At 37.8% G+C, this 22875-nt stretch overlaps 2 protein-coding genes across 4 annotated transcripts in view; one reads left to right on the top strand and one right to left on the bottom strand.

Moving 5' to 3' along the window:
- Positions 1 to 7060, bottom strand: part of PPME1 (protein phosphatase methylesterase 1) — a 57064-nt gene extending 50004 nt beyond the window's left edge. Inside the window, exon 1 of the mRNA XM_033120715.1 lies at positions 6767 to 7060. Within this exon, the coding sequence (XP_032976606.1) occupies positions 6767 to 6867 (101 nt within the window). The 5' untranslated portion in view covers positions 6868 to 7060. The remainder of the gene's footprint in view (positions 1 to 6766) is intronic.
- A 219-nt stretch (positions 7061 to 7279) lies between these two features.
- The window catches only part of C2CD3 (C2 domain containing 3 centriole elongation regulator), a 114258-nt gene continuing 98662 nt past the window's right edge, over positions 7280 to 22875 (top strand). For 2 of the 3 annotated variants that reach the window (XM_033120185.1, XM_033120183.1), the window contains exons 1-5: positions 7280 to 7541; positions 10308 to 10577; positions 15040 to 15197; positions 20313 to 20536; positions 21143 to 21390. In XM_033120185.1, coding sequence (XP_032976076.1) covers positions 7487 to 7541; positions 10308 to 10577; positions 15040 to 15197; positions 20313 to 20536; positions 21143 to 21390 — 955 coding nt within the window. In that variant the 5' untranslated portion in view covers positions 7280 to 7486. The remainder of the gene's footprint in view (positions 7542 to 10307; positions 10578 to 15039; positions 15198 to 20312; positions 20537 to 21142; positions 21391 to 22875) is intronic. The other variant, XM_033120184.1, reaches the window with a different exon arrangement.

Below are 22875 nucleotides of genomic sequence, written 5' to 3'. Positions count from 1 at the left end.
ATTTGCTGGTTATAAGCTTAGCAACAATGGAAAAATGGACATTTACTCACAAGTGCTCAGGTCAAGAGTTGAGCTCAAACCTGACAAATGGAGAGAGAAAGAAAAATGGGGAGAAGGGGTCACATCCTATACCTGTGCTGCAAGGAAAACAGTGGGGAATTTGAAGTCAGAAGATCAGTCTCTCCCACTGGTTAATATCAGGACTTGACGTAAATGCTGTTAACTCTACTCCAGACATTCCTTCCCCACTTCCCCGCTCTCTATTTGGAATTCCCTAACAGAATTCCAATTGTTTTAGTAGAAATCTCGTTATCTTTTCTCCAGCCCAAGGGAATGAATTAGAATTGGTCTAAAACAGTCATAGTAATCCCATTCTCTACTACCAGCGATTGGTTTTAGGATGGACATGTGAACCAGTTCTAGACAATGAGGCTTAAGGGAAAAATATGCTGGGACCTTTCCCTTTCCAGAAAAAAAAAAAAAAAGACAAGCTTAGCTAGGAAAAGGCTTCGGCCCCTCCCTGTTCCTCCCTTTTTATTTGGAAAGACAGAGTAAAAGGTACAATGCAAGTGGAGATGCAGCAGCTGTCCTACAACCATAAGGTGACAAGCAAGAGAAAGAAAAGTTAATATTTTTAAGAATGGCAAAACAAAGGATGCAAAAAGCCTGGGTCCTGAATGATTCAGTTGAATGACTGAATCAATTCTGGAACTTCCTGTTAATAATAAATATCCTTTTGGTTTGAACCACAGTAAACTGTTAACAGCAGATTAGGTTGTTAATCTAATGTTGCTAATGTGAATTTGGTGAGTTTTGTAGGTTTAATTCTATTTAAATAGTAAATCTGTTGAGTTTTATAATTATATAAGAGTAATGTGAGATTTACTCTTGCACATAAGAAATTTATTCCTACTTTTATTTTGTACATATTTAAGTAACATTACATTAAATAAAACTTAATTCAATATTTGGGATCTGAAATATTTTTTCTTCAAAAGAGATTCATATTATATTTCTTCAAGGAAGACTCAACATCACACAAATGTTTATTCTAATTTACATATTTAATATAGTCCCAATAAAAATACTATCAGGATTTTTTTCTGGCATTAGTCTAATTGATTAGAAAGTTTATTGGTAAGAGTAAACAAGAGGAGACAGGAAAAGCTTTAAAAAGAATGAAGGGGAAGCTACTGCTACCATCTATTAAAACATATTAATAATGTCTCTCTAATTAAAAGTATAGTAGTGGCACATAAATAAATAGACAGGCAGATGGAAAAGGAAAGAAACTTCATAAATAGACCCAAATCTACATGGAAATTTGGTATATGATGAAGATGTCACTTTAATCAGTGGGGAAAAGGACTGATTATTATTGTGGTGAAATTCACATAAGTGGAAAAGAACTTTTTAATAAAAGTCCAATTGTTGTTACAACAATTGGACAGCCTGTGGATAAAGATAAAATTGGATCCATTCCTTACTATGCACATCACGATAAACTTAAAATGAATGTAAAAAAAGAAACCATAGAGGTCCTGCAAGAAAACCTATATGAATTCCTTTATAATCTGGGAGAAGAAAATGTCTTTCTGTGATTCAAAATCCAGAAGCAATACATGCTAGCTAGATTTGAGTATATTAAAATTTAAAAACAAAACTTTTTACACAGCAAAAACAATCAGAAGCCATGTAAAAATGCAACTTGGAAAAATATTTGACACTTATAAAAAGAAAATATCCCTAAATACATAAAACACTTCAAAGAGCCACTTTGGAAAACAATTTCGCAATTTCTTAAAAAGTTAAACATAATTTACCATACGACCCAGCAATTCCATTCTCAGATATTCACCCAAGAGAAAGGCAAACATATTTCCACACAGATTTACATGTGAATGTTCACAGCAGCATTATTCATAATAGCAAAAAACTGGAAATAACTCATGGATGAAAAGGGGGTATCAAACCCAAGTGTCCAGCAACTGATAAATGAATAAATAAAATGTGGTACAGCTACACAACTGAATATCATTCAGCAATAAAAAGGAATGAAGTACTAATACATGCTACCCTACGGATGAACCTTGATGACATTATAGTAAGTGAAAGAAGCTGGTTGCAAAAGGCCACTTTTTTTGATTTCATTTACAATGAAATATCCAGACTAGGCAAATCCATGGAGACAGAAAGTAAATTAGCGATTACCAGGGGCTGTGGAAGGGGTTAGAGGCTGCTAACATGTAAGTAATTTCTTTATGGGATGATGAAAATGTTCTGGAATTAGTGGTGATGACTGTACAACCTTGAATATACTAAAAGCCATGAACTGTACACTATAGAAGGGTGAATTCTATGGTATGTGAATTATAACTTAATTTTTTAAATTAATAACTAAAATAGAAACACTAGAATTGAATTCTTCTAGTAACTCAGTATGTGACCTTGAGCAAATCACTTTACTTTGCCGTTTATTTCTCCATCTGTGTGAATAGTTCAGCTCCTTAAAGCCTTCCTGAGGCCTGATATCTGTAATAAACTTAAAAGTTGAATGAAAGACTTATCTAATCAGATATGAATAAACATACAGTTTCAGGGAGAAAAGCTGACATTATAAGACTGAATGGACAGCTTCTACTTCATAAAGTCTTTCTCACAGTTCTCAATATAAAATAATTTACTAGTTATCATTCCTTAAGAGTTTGTGTGTCAGGAAGCATAAGCACTTTTCATATATCATCTCATTTTCACAGCACTCTAAGGCAAGCAGAAGTAACCTTGTTTTAGAAATAAGAGACTAGGGGAGCTTAAACGACTTGACAAAGTAAATACTCAAGCTGGGCTTCAAACGCAGATGTACGTAACTTTAAACACCAATCTCTTTGCACCAAGGTACAAGAACAACAATGGCTCAAAATCTAAAGTCAGGGTTTGACTCTTGTTTCTACCACTTAATGATTCTGTGATTTTAGGCAAGTCAATGAACACATGAGTTTTCTCATTAACAGAAAGTATTAACCCTTGTCCTAATTTGCCTCAGAAAATACAAAAAGTCACTAATATATACATGTCAGTCAAAGCACTGAAGAATTCAAAGAGATAATTATAGAAATGTGGTATTATTGATAAACCAAAAACATGTTGAAAAATGGTTTTAATAATCTATTGTCTCTCGAATGGTATTGGAACGTACTAAAGCAGTGATTTTCAAAACACTCCTCTCAAGCACATCAGGTGTTATACAGACTGAACATGTGTCCTCCCAAAATTCATGTTAAATCCTAACCTCCAATGTAACAGCATTTAGAGGTGGGGCCTTTGGGAGGTGATGAGGTCATGACGGCTATACCCTCATTAATAAGATTAGTACTTTTACAAAAGAGTCCCCACTGACCTCCCTTCCCCCTTCTACCATGTGAGAGGACTGCCTTCTATAAACCAGAAAGGGGTCTTCACTAGACACAAAATCTGCTGGTGCCTTGATATTGGACTTCCCAGCCTCCAGAACTGTGAGAAACTAATTTCTATTGTTTATAAACCACCTAATCTATGGTACTTTTGTTATGGCAACCCTAATGGAAGATACCAGCTACAAGTAGGAAAACTAAATCAGAGTAGCTCCAAAAAGCTTTAATAAAAAATTTAAAACCAGTGTTTTTTGGCATCATCTACTGGCATCTACCAAGGAACAATGAAACAGGGATTTCAAGCCTTACCGAAGAAAAAGAATTGTTGTTTTGAAAAGGAATGGATTCTAGAGACTAAGCCTAGATTGAGTCTAGTCCTGCCACATGCTACTTGGGTGATGCGCTTAATCTCAGAGTCTGAATTTGCGAGAAAATATCTACCTTGAGAGGTTGTGGGCAGATTAAATAAAATACATAAAGCTACTACTACAATGCCTGGCACACAATAGTTACTCAGAAAAAAAAGTAATTGCTATTTTTACATTATCCAGTAATACTCTACTAAATCCAACTTGAAAAATTATAGAAACTCAAGAAAAATCATAAACTCAAAACCACCCTGAATATGCAAACACATCTAAGTAAGGTTTAGTGAAATTGAAGGCATAAAATTATGAAAAATAGTTAAGAGAGTAAGTCACATAAGTGACTGTCAAAGGAATAGGCCCAACTTGACAGTGAGAGATGGGAGAGTAGGAAAAAATGATAAGGTAAGAAAAAAGCAAGTGAGTAGGAGAAATAAAGAAGGATGCTTTGAAATTGGTGAAAGTGAGACTTCATAAATCAGGACTAAGCAAAAAGAAACACTGAATCCTAGAGTATTTGCAAAAGAATAAGATATAAAACTCAAACTAAGTATTCTCAGAATAATAACTAAAAATCCAAAAAGACACAGTGGGTCTCAGAGTCAAGAGACCCATGTTCTAGTCCTTAGGGGCCTTACCACCAAGCTTCTAGGGTGCCTCAGTATGAGGAAGATTTGAGTTTCAGTTTTGCCATTTATTAAGAGAAAATTTTGTCCCCTGCCTCTTAGTTTAGTTTACAGAACACAGAATTTTTTGAGTCTCAGTTCCCTCAACTATACAGTGAAATGCTGAGATGAGATCATTTCAAAGCTCTCTTCCAGCTTTATGATTCTAGGGGAGAGTCTGTTATTATCACTAACATTAAATGAGGCCTGCCTATGTTCCAATCAGGAAGTAGAAAAAAAAAATACAGGGAAATAAGCCACTTGAGGACCAAATAAAATTCACCAACATATGGTCGTGTCCTCACAATACTATAAAGAAGCATCTTTCTAAATAACTTTATTTTCCGGGATAAGCAGTTAACCTAAACTAAGAAAACGAAAGCATCTATTTAAAAAGGATAAATTACTAACAATTATATAATCGTCTAATCAGCAGATTTTCCCGTAATTTTCTCTTAGTATTTTTCTTCAGTTCTTCATCTTCAGAGAACTTGTTTTGACAAAGTGAGAAGCTGAGCTCTAATTAAACTTATCTAAAGCATGTACAGCTATTAAAAAACTATTATTTTTGTACATTTTTACCGAACAGTGCTGGTATACTGAAAGATCAAATTTTAGATTACGATAGGCAGCAACTAAGATACACAACAACAATAAAAGTTATTAACTTTATACTCCAGGTTAATTTTCCCAAATAATCTGTTATGGATCAGTTTCCAGATCCTCCTTATTATGCAGTCCTACATTTCTGTCTTCCAAAGACAAAACCATCTTCATCTTACCTTATATGCAGCCTTCTACCATCTCTTTCTACTGTGCGTCCATTGACCTACCTTCTCTTGTCAAGGTTTTTCCATTTTTCTACTGTACATCATAATCAAGTCTCCACTTCAATTCTTAAGTTTCCTTCCTGGGTTTTTTCAACCATTCTCACCGCCTCCTAACCCAATGTTTTAATTTTTAGGACTCTGCTTTCTCTTCATTCCTAGAACCTATTTTCACAGTACTACATCTCCTATCTTCATCTCCTTTTTGATTAGTTCTTGTACATAATACTTCTTGAAAACCTAAGGTTTCTCTTCTCTAGTCCTTACTCCAAGAATCTCTACCAGCCCATCTCCAGAATCCCAAACACACTCTGGACTACCTAACACCCAAGTGTTCTTCCTGCCCCTTTTCTCTACAGTCACTAGTCTCCAGAATCCTGTCTGATACTACAAATACCCCTCAAAACCAACTGCCTATTCAATTCTCTCTGCTTTCCAGCAAGTACCTCTCCCACGTTCAACTCATTATGCTTTCTCCTACACTGAGATCCCTAACCTGGCACAAACCATTCACCAACCTACAGTTTCAAAAGTCTATCTCCTCAACACAGCTTTCTTCCTAGTAAACGGCTCCTCTGAAACATTTTAAATGGCTACTCTCAATCCTTCATTAATTCTGAGTTTTATCAAACCAGTACATAGCTTCCATCGGACCTAATTGCCCAGCAAAAATCAATTGCCCAAATCTTCCTCCTTACGCTTCCCAGACATTATCTCTGCAGCACTTCCATTCACTAAACCCTATTCCTCGTCATTTCTCAATTTCTAAAGTCCATCGTCACTCTCTAAGCTCCTCAGCCCGCATCACTCCTCTTCTTGTTCCCTACCCTCGCTTCTCATTACATTTCCTATTATCCTTCACTGTCTCCTTCGCTATGTTCTCCATCTTTCTTTACGCCTCTTCCCCAAGCTTTCTCAGTTCTCCTAGTCATCCCCTAACTCCCTGAATCTGCCTCTTACCCCTTTAGGAACTTTCTCTAGAACCTTCTGCTCCCCAGTTTACTTTCCTTCAGGTGTTCTCTAGTCCCCTCAGCTTTTCTAATATCTAGTTCTCATAGTCTTCTTACTCCTCGCAAATTTTTCCCTAGTTGTTGCCCCTAATTCCCCTCAACTTTTCACTCAGTCATCTTCATTTCCTTCAATCATCCCCGGCAGCTTTCCCCCCACCTTTATCACAGCTGTACTCCCTTTCTTCAAACCTCCTCCATCCCGTCTTCTTGAAGGGCTTGTTATATCTCTTAAACTACCCTCTGGGCCTCTTCAATCTTTGCTTATTCCCTGTCCCTTCAATACTATTTGTCCTCCAATTTCCATGGACTTGGCGTCTCCCCTAGTGCCCAAATCTGCCTTCTACTCCATCTAAACGTCTCCAGGCCGATCGCCAACATTCTCTCCTCTCCGTAGCCTCCCTGTCCGTGCAGCATTAAACGCCCATAGTCGACTCCATTCTCCAATGGCCGGGGCCTGGCCTCTAGGGAGAAGGGGTACTGGTCACGTACCCCATTCGCATCTTGGCTCCGCTCTGACTGCCCCCGCTGCCGGGCAGAGGGGGGCGAGAGGGCAGGCGGCCGAGGTGCATGCTCTTCTCGAGGGCGGACATGAAGGGGAGGCCGCAGGTAGTCAAACAGGAGCCGAAGCTTCGTCCCACGATATGTGCGGCCCAACCGGTCACAGCTCGCCTCTCTACCGACGCACAGTCGCTTTTGGACAGCACCCAGCTACCGGCAGCACCGCCTACCGCCCACCGGCTCCGTAAACTCCACCCCCTCTCCTCAGGCGGTTCCACCGGAAGTGCGCAACAGCGCTCACAAGGAAAGCTGGGTAACGAAGTCTGAAGAGCCCTCAGACCCCAAGCCGGGAATCTTAGCGACTCTTGCCGGAAAGAGAAGCGCTCCTAGGCAATGCACCCTGGGCAATGGAGTCCTCAAAGGGCGTATCCCTCTGCGCTTGCGCAGCTAGAAGAAACAGCGTCCAACCCCGCAGAGGTAGGGTAGCAAAGCATCCTGGGTGTTGTAGTGTATGAGCGCTAAGAAGTCTTGGCGCCTTCCCTTCTCACGGACTCCCAGAGACTGTTAGAGGAAGAGCAGCTTCTTCCTGCCTCCCAGGCTGCCCAGCGGCGCCGGTTGCCGAGGAACACAGGCGCGGTGGGAAGGGATGGCGGGAGGCTACGGCTTAGGTGCTGGGACCGGAGTTGAGTTGATGAAGAGTTCCGCCTCGTCATGAAACAACGAAAAGGCCAAGGGCCTGGGGGCGGTCGTGGCCGCAAGAAAAGAGGTAACCTGAGCGACCAGAGGTTGTGAAGGTGTAATAGGGAGGAACAGGGGAGCAGGGTGTACGGAATTCTAGGGAGACCTCCACACACTCCTGTTAAAAAAAAAAAAGAAAGAAAGAAAGAAAAGGGAAAGGGACAGAAGAAGGAGGATAACCAGGGAATGAGAAGGTTAAAAGAGAGGGCAATTGGCCCTCCAACGAATGGTAAGGAAATAGGGTCTGGCGTGGGGGGCAAACTGGACAAATAAATAGGGAGAGGTGTAGACCGAAAGGGTAAAGGTAGGATGCTTCTAGAGGAAGGGAACAAAAAATTCTCGAAAATTTTTTTAACTTTTTGGAAATTGAGATATAATTGACATTAACATTGTTAGTTTCAGGTGCCCAACGTAATGATTGGATATTGGTATATATTGTGAAGTGATCACCATAGTAAGTCTAGTTAGCCTCTATCACCATACATAGTTAAAAATTTTTTTTTTCTTGTGATGAGAACTTTTAAGACCTATTTTAGCAACTTTCAAATATACTAACTGTAGTCATTGTGGTGTACATTACATCCCCATGGATTAGGACTGTTTTTGGTAACAGTTAAACGTGCGGTGGGGGGAGGGGTATTCCTTTGGAGGTCCATGTAGGGCTGGAAGAAACATAAGTTGGAGAGGGGAGTATGTCAGGAATCCTAATAGGCAAGAATCACACTTTATACATTACTCCCCAAGAATTAGCATGAAGCAGAACTCAGTAAATGTTAGTTGAGTGAGTGAAGCATGAAACAGTCATGAAGCATGAAGGGCTACAGGTGAGAACTGGGAAAGATAGCTGTGGGGGAAAGAGGAAGAAAGAGTGGAGAGTGACATGGTGTGTAAGTTAGAGTTGGAGTGGTGTTAAGGACATGAGGCTCTCTGAAGGATTTGAGATGATGAGAGGGTGTGTAGCAAGAGGACCTTATCGGGTTAGTATGCTCCAGGAGAAACAGTTCACTAAGAGAGTAGGGAAATGTTAGCTGCTGGAGGAACAGTCACCCTAGGAATCCAAGGCAGATCAGGAAACTGGAAATTGAATCTCTACAGCACTACCTCAAAAAACGAAACAAACAAAACCCATCATGTTACTGTCTTTTTTACATTATACGCAAAGAGGTATTGGGAATAGTGATGGTACATTAGGCCATTGGGTTGAGGACTGAAGCTGCAGTCTGGGAATGAATTTTAGCTACGTTGTTTAAAGTTAACTAAGTTTTGAAGCAGTGTCTTTCCTGCCAGGAATGATGGGAGGATATGAGACACATGGAAGTAGTCAATGCAGGTGTTCCCTATGTCAAACTGGTGAAGCATATTTGGTTAATAGAAAAATCAAACTAGAAATAACGTAAGAATGCTCCCCTCTCTATACCATCTGCATATGCAGTAATGCTCACGTAAACACCTGTGCATAATTTTTATATTGAAACTAGCTATGCATAAAGGTTATGGTGGGTCTTTTCTCCACTCTAGAGAACAGAGAGGGTGTTCACTTAAAAAATCCTAAGAATTAGTTATATAGATTCCTGATCTATAGACTTCAGTATATTTTCTTCTTGTGAGGCCTGACCATTCCCCAAAGGAAAAGTCAGAGGACTAGAAATGTATGTGTAATATGCTCGTAAGAATGGTTTCTTACATCTCCCAGTCTTGGTTGGAAGATACATTAAAGTTTTATAGAAAGACATGATTAATTGCCTCATTTATATTTTATTATCTGTCTGAAAACCAATAAATATTATGAAGCCAGCTCGTGCTATAAATCTGAAGACAATCTGTCCTCATGGGCTGTGTGATATTAGCAGCAAAGGAAACAGACGATTTAAGGTGGTCTTTATTGAAATGCTGAGTTGTACAGTATAGACTTAATCGTTTGAGAGTTGAGTTTGAAGGGAGTTCTAAATTTAGTGATGGTTTTGAAGTAAGAGAGTTAGGTAAAGATAACATGTCTTAAGGACTGTGGACTTTGCAATAATCAAAACGACAGTACTTGGAAGAAAACTTCAACTACTTCTGAGATTTTAAAAACCTATCATTGTATTTGTATTTTTAAAATGGTATCTTTCAGTTAAGGAGGAGTTTGTATTAGCATGTCTGTGGGGACAGAGCCAGGAGTGCAGTTTCCAGGCTCTCGGCCTCACGTGGAAAGGTGCTGGCTCAGGTAGTAAATGGCCATCAACTGTGATTGGATGGCTATCAGCTGTGTCTAGTTGGCCGTTAGCAGTAACCAGTGAGCCATTGGCCACTAATATAACTGCTGTGGCTACACTAGCAGAAAAATGGGAGCTAGCAAGAAGATGGTGGTTGAGCCTGCAAGCAGAGCAATGAGGGTTGTGAAGTGTGGCTCCTGCTTCCTGTGTCTCCAACCCAGCCGCCAGCGAGCGTATAGTGGTATGACTCCCCTACCTATGGCTCCATGGGTGTTCCTTTTCGGCCTCACCATGTCCTGCGTTCTTATGTGGGGAGCAGGACCAGAGACCGACATGACACCCTGCATGACAATGTCTTAAGTTGGTATGTTCTTATAATAACTAGAATCAATATCTACATACTAAGTAGATATTGGTGGCTTAAGTGATCATGTAGATTATTCTGTGGTTTGCTAGTTCTCATGTATTAGAATAGGTAGGATAAGCCTGCTCTCTGTAGAGACTAAAGCATTTTTTTGTGTTTTCATTCAAAAAAACAGATAATATGTTTTCTATATTTCGTCTACATTTTTACTTTGTGTTCTTGGATTCCTCCCCAGGTTTGAGTGACATTCCTCCATCTACAAGCCTGCCACCTCTGGTTGAAGGTCAGCTACGCTGCTTTCTGAAACTTTCTGTTAATAAAGTCGTATGGAAGATTGCAAAGCCTCCCTCATGTGTACTTGTCCGAGTGAGATGGTGGGGAGAAACATCAGATGGAACCCTCTTTTGTCCCAGGGACACATTGCAGACTGAACCAAAAGCTGTGAGAACAACTACACGTTATGCTATTCGCTGTGGTCCAAAGCAATTTACCTCTTATCTAACGGGTAAGTTTTTGTCTTATCATTTCACTACAGGCCTAATAAGCATGTGGTTATGTTGTTAGCATAGGTACTATTATGTACATAGTATCTGTGACATTGTTAATTATTGAGAAGTCAAAGAGGTTTTATAGTAGCCATCATTTATTGAGAGTATTCTATGTGCTTTCAGTTGATATATATTGTTTCTAGTCCTTAATAACCTGCAAGATAGATGTTTTTTCTGTTTTATAAGCAATGAAACTGAGGTTCAGAGAGATTAAATGAATACTCTCCAAGGTTACACAGCCGATAAGTGGCAAAACTAGGATTTGAACACACTTCTGTTTGCAAGCAAAACTCTTACTTTTCACCACATCATGCTTCTTTAAGTAATAACTATAGTCTCTGCTCTGGGACTTATGTTATGCTCAAGGAAAGGATATAGATGTAAAATTTACTACTAGTACAAGATAATGCATGCTAAATGCCAAATGAATGGTTTAGTGAGTTAGTACCACAGGTTTTTTAAGAGGGGAAGGATTGTTCTACAAGGACCCAGGAGCCAAAATTTCTTCATTTCTGTTCAAGGAAAGCATTCTAAATGTACTGTGTTATTTCTCTATTCAGGTCAAGCTTTCAGATAAACATATTTTGAATGGTGGAGTTATTTATCAAATCAATATGGTTTAAGTCAGTAAAAGTTAAGCATGGATCACATAAACATTGTTGGGCTAAGAATACTGGAGAGTCAAGGTGAATTAAAGATTAACCGGTCCTTATGAAGCTTACGTTCTATCAAGAAAAATATTTTGAAAACGTCAAAATGTAAAGAACAAAAAAATTCAGTCATTCAAAAAATACATATTGAACATTATTAGCATGTGCTACACATTGTGCTAGCCACTGTAGGAATTGCAAAAATGAATGAAAAAAAATGAATCAGAATGATATCTAATTTTAACTAAATTTACAGAGCAGTTTAGTTACAATAGTGGGTAGAAAGTGATAAGTGCTTTTAAAGGCTACCCGTAGATACTCTGGGTACTGTAAACCTGAAACTTAAATCCTCAGGTGGTATTTTTATATAATTTCACAAACGAAGAGTGATTAGAAATTTTTTAGTAAGAGACAAAATACGTGTTAATATGAAATTAACAGGTCAGACATTTATTCAAGCATCCTGTGCTAAAAGAAAGAATGCATTACACTTGGCATTTGAACTTTAGATTGGTATTATCAGTTGTGGGACTTGGGGAAAGTCCCTTCCCATTTCTGACCCCCCCCCTTTTCCTCATCTGTAAAATGGGACCAAATAGCTGCCCTTTCACCTGGCTTTTTTATGAAGAAGCAGCCTGATTGAATGAGAAGAACATGGGTTTTGAAGTCAGACAATCTTGAATTTGAACTGTGGCTTTAGGATTGCATAGCTTTATGGTGCTGGAAGATTCCGTAAGATCTTGGATTCTAAGTTTCCTATTAGTTAAATGGGGATAATAGCAGTTACCTGGCCGGAATTATTGTGAAGATGAAATGAAAAAATTTTGTAAAGTGATTGGTCCAGTATGTAGCACATTGGTGTGAATTTTATAAAAATACAAAGTCCTGGGCACTGTGGGGGTTTACAGAGATTTTAAATGTAGTCTCTGATCAAAAGGAACTCATAAAGATTTGTTGAAAAAAACAATACAGACATGTATGAAACAGTAGTAAGCAATGCCAGACAGTATGTAATTAAATGGGTGATTACTTGGTACATATGAATATTCCAGAAAATTAAAAAGGGCTAAGCTTATCATAAGTTAGTAGGAAACCAGAATCCTACTTCTGTTGTGCACTAACTTGCTGCTTGACTTTTGAGCGATTCATTTCATCCTCCTGGGCCTTAATTTTCCTGTTGGTAAATTGAAGGGGTTAGCCACCAAATTGGCCAGTACTCAAATTTCATGATTCTAATTAGGTAAGAAGCCTGGGAGAGGGTTGCATTTGAACAGGAGACAGATGAGGTGAACCTTGCAAGTGGTGGCCGCGCTGTGGACATGAGTATGGTATGTTTATTAGAAAATGAACACACAAAAGATCAAGCATTAGTTCACATGAGTGTGTGCTCTAACTGAAAAGTTGGAAAAAATGTTAACTGTTACTTAAGATATGTGGTATTTGTTTTATTATACTTTGTGCTCTCGTATATGGAGTACGGATAGCTCATTTAAAAGAAAATAAAATGTGTCAAGTAAGCTAATGAATATATTGTCGCGTGTTAGCATAAAACGTAAATAGGTCCAGGTTGGAAAGAGAGAGACAGTAAAACAGAGATTGTATGAATTCCTCAGATAAAAATAATATAAAGGAACAAGCAAAAATGTATAGCATTTTACAGTTCATAAAATACTTTCAAGTCCATCATCTTATTTGATTTTTAAAATGACCCTGTGAAGTAGGTAGGGTGGTTTGTTTTATTCATTTCTTTATGTCTATTTCATCTTATTCTGAACAGAAGTTAGGGTAATTACAAAAACATGGTAAGTACACCGATTTTTTTTTTAATTAGTGAGAAAATCTTTACATTTTAAATCTTTAAGAACTTTTTGTTTAAGGAAAGTGAAAATACAGTTTGAGTAGGAAGAATAAGAGGAAGCCACTGAAGTGCTAGAATGCATGCTCTGAGGCCCTGTACATTTGCAGTGGGTGGTTAGCCTTTTCTAGGTGATGAATTTGAGTTTGAGTTAAAAGGGACTTACCCAAGGTCACTATTACACCAACCCTAATTTCAGGGATGCCCTGACTCCAAGATCATGAGTGTTTCTGCTATACCATCCTGCCTCAGGAAATAGAGGGATTATAGGATTCTGAGGTATGCCTCATACTCTCTTCTGACACCTTTCCTCCCTTACTTCTTTATCTGTTCACAGGATATAGCAGCCATGAAAATGTTTGGAGCATGGGAAGGTTAGAGTAGAAATCGAGGAAAGTTTGGTACTTCACTGAGCTTCACCACTTGATTTTTGCTTCTCTTTTATGAAATAGGATTCGATTAGTAGGAATATGAAAGACAATGAGGGTGAAAAGTATGCTGGACAATAGGGATTCTAATTCCACAGCAAAAGTGAAGGATCGAGGTCAGAAGCCTATTAAGAATTAAGTTTTTTCTCCCTAGAAGTAATGAAGAATGAAGCAGCATGGTGTAATGTACTTTGTAGTAAGACTGAACTGAGTATTAGTCCAGTTTTGTCACTTTAAAGCTGGGTGAACTTAGGAGTGTTATGTGACCTCTGTGAGCCTCAATCCTCAAATGGGGACAGAAATAACTGTTACATAGAGTTGTTAAGAGAATTAATGAGATATGGAAGAGCCTGGCTGTTAGCAAATAACCAAGAAATGTTGGTACATTTTCATTATTCTACATATGCATATCATTTTATAGTCTACAAAGCACTTTGACATTTATTAGCTCATACAATTCTCAGATAATTTCCATGAGTAGGTATGACAGGGACTGTGATACGTTAAGTAATTTGCCTAAAGTCCTATAACCACCATTGAACAACTACCACATGAGGACACTTAGGTGTTTTATTTGCACTTCCTCCTTTCCTCTCACGGCCATGAGGTAGATATTATGATGCCTGTTTTACAGAGAAGCATACACAGAAGTAGCTTGTGAATATTGGAGCTATGACACAATCACTGGTCTTCTCATTATAAGTCCTATGCTCTTTTCACTACAGTATTGAACAATACTGTTCAGTGGTGAAACTGAACCGTTTTCTCAACTTCAGTAAGAAAATAATTCAGAAGCTATACTGTCCCGAAATAATCTCAGATTCCATATGCATGCATTAAATCTCTCCTATAAATTATGACCATGAAGGTATTAAGTCTAAGTGACTAAATAAAGAATACAGTTAAGGAGTTTATTTCCATTCCTCTCAGTTCCAAGTCCTCTCAGTATTTCAGGGCTCCCGATACAATCAAGAAGTAAGTAATTAGATACTCCTGGGAGGCAGGAACCAACCATTGCATCTATGTAAGAGAAGCCCTTTGTCCAATCCAAAACTAGAAATGGTGAGAATCAAAGAACTGAGAATTGTTGCCTTTCAAAAGCAAAGCCTGAGTTCTTGCCAAATATGTAAAAAAAAAAAAAAAGAAAAGAAAAGAAAAGAAAAGAAAAAAAAGGAACAAAAAACCCACCTGTTTTAAAGGTATTTTCTTTATCAATCCTTGATATGGTAAATATTTTTATTCAATGTAATTTTTTTCCTTCAAGTGAGATATTTGTCATTGTTCTTCTCTAAAACTTTATTGTTCTTTTGATTTTGAGTTCATCTCTCCCCTTTCCCCACCCCAAATGATGTGGTAAGTGTATGGTTTATTTGAAAATAAAATAATTTTTTTATGTAAAAAAGTTTTCTAATATATACCCCTCTGTCCAGTTCCCCAAAAATGTAAATGAATAATATCTGCATATGTTGTAATTGTTTCTGATTAGATATGGCTGTGCTGGTGCTGGAAGTAATCACCAAACTTGATCATCTTCCAATTGGTAGAGTTCAGATCAGTGGATTAGCCAAGCTTTCTCCAACTTACCACATCAATGGATTTTTTACCATTATTTCACCAACATCTAAGAAACTTGGAGAACTCCAGGTAAGAAAAAACAAAACTTTAATCTTTGCTGCATAGAATAAAACATTTGGGGCACAAGTAGTTAAGTTTGTTTGTAGAATGGTACATGACTCCCATATGTACCACTTCATGCCTTTGTTCATGTTTTTACTCAAAGACTGTAACATACCTTTGTTTCCCACTTATGCAAATCCTCTTAGTGCTTTACTGCCCATCTCAAATTCCAAGAGTCGTTCACAGCTCCTACTGTACTCATTCTCTGTCTTCTTTATTAAATTCATAATAATACTAATTACATAATCATTACTCAGTTATAATCCTACGTAGTCTCCAAAATTATGTATTAGTAGTCTTCCTTTAATTTCCCTTCCTTTTAGTTTCTAGATTCCCTGGGCAGGACAATGTTTTCTACTTTCTTTGTTTTTCCCACAGCTCTTAACATACTACCAAACGATAATTGCTTATTTGACTCATGTCAATGGTGTCTTTGATGTATTCATTCATTGATTCAGCCTACGTTGTTTTGCTACACGATGAGTATGTGCCACTAACTTAGGATACAGAGATAAGAGACGGTCTTGTCATTTCGTTTTTCAAAATCACATAGGAAGAAATAGAAAAGAATCTCAAGTAGAAGGCCATGCAACATGTAGTATGGTATAGATATGGACAGGATGGTAGGAAGGGACATAGAAGGGCCCCTTTCTGAGGGGAGACTCTTTGGAAGTGCTTCCTAGAGAATTCTGAATAATCAAACACCTTAGTAATCTCTTGAGTTTTATACCTTGTCAAATGTATTCTAAAATACGTATAGAAATTCAAACAGGTGTATAAGAAGATAGTTCAAAAAAGATGAGGAAAGAACACATAACATTGTCATATGTAAGAACCTATTACAAAACCACAAGCACATCGTTCTGTTTGTGGAAGAGAATAGAATCCAGAAATAGATCCAACTAAGAGAAAACATTTTCTTTGTTTTGTTTATCATATTTTTATTTACTATATGTTAAATTAAAAAATAGTGATGCCTTATGTTGGTAACTTCATGATTAAGTGAGTCTGGTTTACTCATACTTTTCTGATAATAGTGTAAATTTGTATGAGACCTGCAAGACAGTTTGGCATTATGTTTCAAGAACCATAAAAATTATCATATATCATTTACCTCAGTAATTATACCTTTGGGAACTTATCTTGAAGTAATACCATAAAAAGAGAGGGAAGCCATATACTTAGGTCTATTTATGGAAATACACTTTTAGTAATTGAAAAAATGAAAACAATTTATTCAGCAACATTAAAGTTGTAGTCTATTAGTGGAATATTTTATTTCCATAAAAGATAAAATTACATAATTATGATTGTATAGCAGCATGGAACACTGATTTTGGATTGAGGACAAAAGAGAATTAAAATTATGTCCACATGTATGTCTAATGACCAATGACTGAGATAAATAAGCATGGAAAAATGAAAACAGTTGGAGTATAGGATTCTAGCTGGGTTTTTCTACCGTTTTTATTCAGTTATAATTCACGTGCCATAAAATTTACTTTTTTAAGGTATACAATTCAGTGATTTTTAGTATATTCACATGATTGTACAACCTTCAGTACTACCTCATTCCAGAGCATTTTATCACCCCAAAAAGAAAGACTGTACCTATCAGCAGTCATTTCCTTTTCACCCTTCCCTAACTCCTGGCAAACATTAATCTACTTTCTGTCTCTATATATTTGCCTATTCTGGACATTCCATATAAGTAAAATAATATAATATGTGGCCTTACCGTAATCTTTTCAAGGTTCATCCATATTGTAGCATGAACCAGTACTTTATTCCTTATTAATGGCTGAATATATTCCATTGTATGGATATACCACATTTGTTTATCCATTCTTCAGTTGATGGACATTTGGATTGTTTCCACTTTTTCACTATTATAAATAATGCTGCTATGAACATTCATGTACAAGTTTTTTCTGAACATATGTTTTCATTTGTTTTGGGTATATACGTAGGAATTGAATTAAGGTCATATGGTAGCTATGTTTAAATGTAATGAACTGCCAGACTGTTTTCTAAAGTGGTTGCATCATTTTTTCCCCATACTTAAATGTCAGTCGATACAATTATACTTGTGTATTTTTTATTTAAATGTCATTGGGTTTGTTGAAAAATTGTTTTGATAGAACATTGGAGACAGATGTCAGATTTTTGAAGATTAAGGGATAAGGAAATAAGTAGTAATTACAGTGAAGAAGTAAAAGTAACAATTAGAAATTTTTGTTTCCCAGGTAAATGACAGTGAAAAGAGGGAGAGGTAGTGTGATCCAATGGAAATGGCACTAGACTTGGACATGGAGAAATTGGTTACAAAAATAATTCTGGTGTTCACTTATACTCTCCGAGCTTCAGTACACTATTTTTTTAAATGATGATACTAAAACTTTTACCTCATAGCATTGTTGCGGAGATTAAATGACATGAAGAAATACGGAAACACTTCACATGTACTTAGGCACGTGACAAGGACTTGCCAAATTTACTTGAATTTGAGAGGATAGTATTGACAGCGGGTCGCAGAATGAGAAGTTTGTTGATACACTTTTAGAACAGGGGTTGGCAAACTTTGCCCAGTGGACCAAATCTGCCAGATCTTCTGCTTTTTCAAGAGAAGCCAAAAATCCAAAATTGTGCATAAAATCTTATTATTTAAAGCACTGTTAAATAATTTTTTAAATTTTTAATGATATGTTAACCAACATAAGTCTGAAAAATAGTCATACTGAAACGCTCTCTCTTATACTGATAGATGTTCTAGATGTAGTAGATGATTGTGGGCCTCTCAGTGCTAGAAAGCCTTGAGATATTGAGAGAAGACTGATGAGTGTTTTTGAGGTTGTTCTATTACGGGTGTGAGAATCACGTTATTTGGGCTTCAGAAGAAATGTGATATATTTAAGTGACAGAATGATGGTCTGGAGAGGGCACCCGAAAGGAGTAAGTTGACTTCCCTCACTTCCTCACCCGGGCTAGTAGTGAAAGAAGTAGTTTCCATTGGAGAAGACTGGAGAAATGGGGACATTTTAAGAAAGAGATGTTCAGTTAAAGTGGTAAGGTTGTTAATATAAAACAAATTGTACAGGGCTCAGTGAAGGGGGGTTAGCAGAGGAGAAGCACAAGGGGGAACCCTGCCTGAGGTGGGCCGTAAGGACCACCTGGGAGATGAGCTCAGGAGTATGTTGGGTACGTGGTGTGGAAGCAGAGGGGTTAGCAGTGAAAATCTCTTGGACTGGTAGGAATGGCTGGAATGATACTCTCCTGTACCTCCAAAGCTTGACTCACGCTCCTCCCTCTGCCTGGAATGTTTTATCTCAGACCCCCTCAGCCTTATCTGTCTCGTTCACATTTAAGATTCTAAATTCAGATGTTGATCTTTCCCTCCTGGAAAACCATCCCTGGCCTCCTTCCTCACCTCTTCCCCAAGCTCCGACGACGCCTCTGCACTTCCTTATTTCATAACTCACCATTTTGTACTACAATTACTTCTTTTTAAGTTCCCCTCCAGAATCCTGATCCTCTGGGTCAGGTTTCATGTTTTATCTCTTTGCCTCAGGCAGGTAGCACAGAGCCTGGCACTGAGCTAGTAGCGACAAATATTTGTTAATTGAACAGAGGAGTTAGGCCAGCACCTATGTTTTGATTGTAAGATGGGTATGGCAGATTAGTATCTGGACTTTGTTCTTTCTTCAAGTGCCTTTGAAAGAAGAAAGTCCAGGTATCTGCCATACCCAGTAGCAGTCTTTTGGCAAGTGATAAATGGCAAGGGAACACTCTCTGACATTTACATTTGGGCAAGCAGGATTTTATGTGATGCTGTAACAGTGATCACTACACAGCGTGTTTGCCCCACTGCATTCCTGTCGTTTGTATTTGTAGAAAATCTTGATGATGAATAGATTTAAAAGACTTTATGTTACCTGGTTCATGAAAAAACTCTTAATCAAGACCCAAGTGTCTTTTATTGCGTCTGTGCCTTGGCAGTTTCTCTGTGCAAATTATTCCATTGACCTTCTCAGAGATGTCCTAAAACATCTAACTGCAATCTTTCCTTTTTGTTTTGGGCCATTCATCATCCTTTGATTCTCTTTGGTTGCTTAAGCAGTTCTGTCTGCTTTCTCTGTCATCGTAACTGAACTTTCACTATTCTTCTCATTTAGAGTATAGTCTTTTCTTCTCTAAAGTTTTGCTTTAGGCTCTATTTTATTTTTTAAGTCTTCCGTTAGGCTTTTCTCCACTAGACTTTTCAGAGGACTGGAGGGCCTTTTAATAGAGAACCTGGACTCACAGGAATGAGATAATAAAGGAAACTTCAAGTGATTACTTTTCATCTTCGCGTTCCTCCGTCTTCACCCTGCCTATCCCCAGCTTAGAACAAGGGCCTTATTTTTCTCAAATAACTAACAGTAGGGACACAGATGATGCTATGTCATTCTTTTATTGGTCAGGCCATTAGGCACTATTGGGAATACTAAACACTAGACATACTACGTGCTATGCTAATTAGTCCACAGAAAAATGAATAAGACAGTCCATGCCTTCAAGGAACTCATAATCTAATCAGCATGGGAAACACGCTGCACGTTACCAATACCTCCTCCAAGCCTCTGCTTTTTTTTTTAATCTTTAAATTAGGGTAATGTAATTTTCTGACAGTTATAACCTCATAGGAAGTTCTCTGTGTGAGGAATTTACACAGTTTCTAGCCTGTAGTAAAGTGTTCAATAAATGGTGGTTATATTGATGGATAGATACAGCGTAAGTAGAATCTTGAAGAAGGGAGTGGCCGTGACATCTCTACGTGAACACAGGTTTTCACAGAGGAAGCAATGCTGAGGACATTGTATGTGCCAAGGCATAAGGGAACGAAATATAAGGTACAATGAGAGAACCCTAAATAATTGGTATATCTAGAAGCGAGAGATGGAAGCACAGTGAGAGATGAGGCTTCTGAGGTAGACAGATTTGAACTTGATCCTGTAAGGAATGGGAGCCATTAACTTACAGTAAACAAGGAGTCTTAAAATTAATACCAAAGGAAATTTCTGATATATTACATATTTCTTTCAGGTCTCACTTGCCCTGGAGCCTCTGTCAGAAACTTATGACAGCTATAACCCTCTTCCTACTACTGACGTGACGGAAAATGTGCTTTTATCTGAGCAGAGATTCAGAGAATATACTGAACCCAGCAATACCCAGTTTCTAGTTCCATCAAGGCCTCATAGGATACCTGCCACCCAAACTGATGGAAAAGAGTTAGCAGCCAACAGTAGTAGATCAACCACTCCAAGGTAATTACCACACGTAATACCAGGCAATCTGTCTGCTAACTCCCACTGTACTTATAATTCCTGTCTTTCATTTGTGATTGGGTGAAAGACGAAAGGTAGTCACTCATTCCGCCAATAAGTATTAAGTAACCACATGTTCCTCGTCTAGTACCATGTGCTGGGCATAGAAATTAATAAGACACGATTCCTGTTTTTGAGGACTGCTTCCAATCTAGTGGGGGAGGGGGTGGCAACTTACAGGTAAATACGTATGACTGAGTCATACAGATGATATGATAGAAGTCCTTGAGAGAAGAGGGAAAAAGCAGTATTTTGTGAAACAGAATTCAGTAAGAGAAATAGATTTCAATTTTAAATAATTATGAAGCGTTTGCTTTGTATCAGGCCCAGCACTGAACTCTTTATTTTATTGTCTCACTTTAGCCATAACCACACAGTAAGTAGGTAAAGCATCTCCTGTTTTATTTCATTTAGAAGATGAAAAACAGATTCACAAAGTCTAAGCTATACTGCTATAAACGACTGATCCACGTTCTGTCTCTGATAAAGTGGAATGTTACCAAAATGGATAATACACTGCTGATGGTCTCCTTTATTTTAAAACAGGGGGAAAGACCACTTGTACTTTGCAGAGAACTCTGATATAATAAAGGACTCCTTGTTTGGACTACAGCACCATCTTCATTCAGGACAGAGTTTAGAGTCTATGACTCTGAAAAGCAAAGCCCCACAGAAGCAGATGTCCCTTCTCAACAGTTCTGAATTCCATCCTCAAATTAGGACAGCCTCCAAGAGTCACAGTGATTCATGCATTCTTTCTTCAAACAATCACCCTACCAAGGACCTTCTTTCGGGTATGTATATATTTGTGAACTGAGACTGAGCTATATTTATTGAGATTACTCTGCTCGTTAGCCAGCCTACAAAGAGAACCAAGACTTCCCTTTGAACTAAATATAAATAGCCAAATAAAAGCGAGTAATCTTACTAGAGTCCAGAATTTCTCACCGTTTGAAGGCAGCTCTATTAAACTACTTAGTTACTTCTAAATAGTAGGTGCTTATAATTGTAAGTTTAGGGAAACAACCATTCCAAATGAACTTAGATATGTGGAGAAAGCCTTTACTATAGAAAAATAGTAGTCCTTATTTTTTCCCAAATAATTCAAAGCAAATAAGGTTTTTGTCTCATCATCAGCATTTACTTGTATGTCTATACAGAAGCTAGTGCTAATGCGTCTCACATTCTGAAAACTGTTGGTCTCAGAGTGGGAACAGTCAGTGCACAGCAACTACTGATCTTAAGCCTGGGAATTAAACATGACTCACAGCCAAGCAGAAGTATAGAGGAGGCAGTTTACCTCTGTAAGGGCTTAGGCTTAAATAAAAAAGCAAATAGGAACTGGATCAGATTACCTCATGTTAGGGAATGTGTTATAAAGGCAGATGAGGTACCTTATATTACATTGTTACGATCCACTGTATGTCTCTGTGACATCAAGAGCATGATAGGAATTTGTCTCCATTCTCACAAGTAAAATTTCCACAGTAGAATGTCTGCAGTATTAGTAGAAAAGTCTTTTAAATAACTACTTGGGTACGTAATTTACATCCATAAGGGTACTTTTTTAATGAAGAAAGACATTCTGTTTATGTTTTCTCAACTGAAATGTCTGTGATCCCGTATTTTTACAAACATACTCTGATTATAATCTATTAATTTTAGTCTTTAACGCAACCCTAGACTACGTTAACAAGAAAGAAAATTGTCCCACTGTACTCAGCACTTGTCAGCTCACACTTGGAATATTATGTGTAGACCTAGGCATCAGACTTTGAGCAAGATATTTGCGCCCTCATTAAGCAGTTACTTATTCAGCACTTGTCAAATGCCTCACACTCTTCTAGGAGTCAGGGATACAGCAATTTAAATTAAAAAAAAACAAAACAAAACACCCTTCCATCTCCTGCTTTATGGATCTTATATTCTAGATGAGAAGACCAACAATAAACTAGGTAAATAGGTACGGGGTGTTAGGTGGTGATAATGGCATTGAGAAAATATGAAGCAAGGAAGGTGAGAAGACGGGATGTTAGTTTTACATAGGTTGACAAAGGAATGCCTCCTTAAGAAGGTAACATTAAAGCTCTAAAGCAGATGAGTTCCTTTTAAGGAGAGTAATGAGGCCGGTGAAGGTCCCACCAAGAGATATTTAGCTTTAAGAAAACAGCTACCATTTATTGAGCATTCATTATGTGCTAGCAACTATGGCAAGTGACCTATACACATAATCTTAAAAAAGTGAGGTAGGGATTGTCATCCCCATTTTAAAATGAAGA

Source organism: Rhinolophus ferrumequinum, chromosome 11 (assembly GCF_004115265.2).
Source record: "Rhinolophus ferrumequinum isolate MPI-CBG mRhiFer1 chromosome 11, mRhiFer1_v1.p, whole genome shotgun sequence".
Classification (NCBI taxonomy): Eukaryota; Metazoa; Chordata; class Mammalia; order Chiroptera; family Rhinolophidae; genus Rhinolophus; species Rhinolophus ferrumequinum.
Note: the sequence above shows the minus strand (reverse complement) of the source record. Positions and strands in the feature narration are given on the sequence as shown.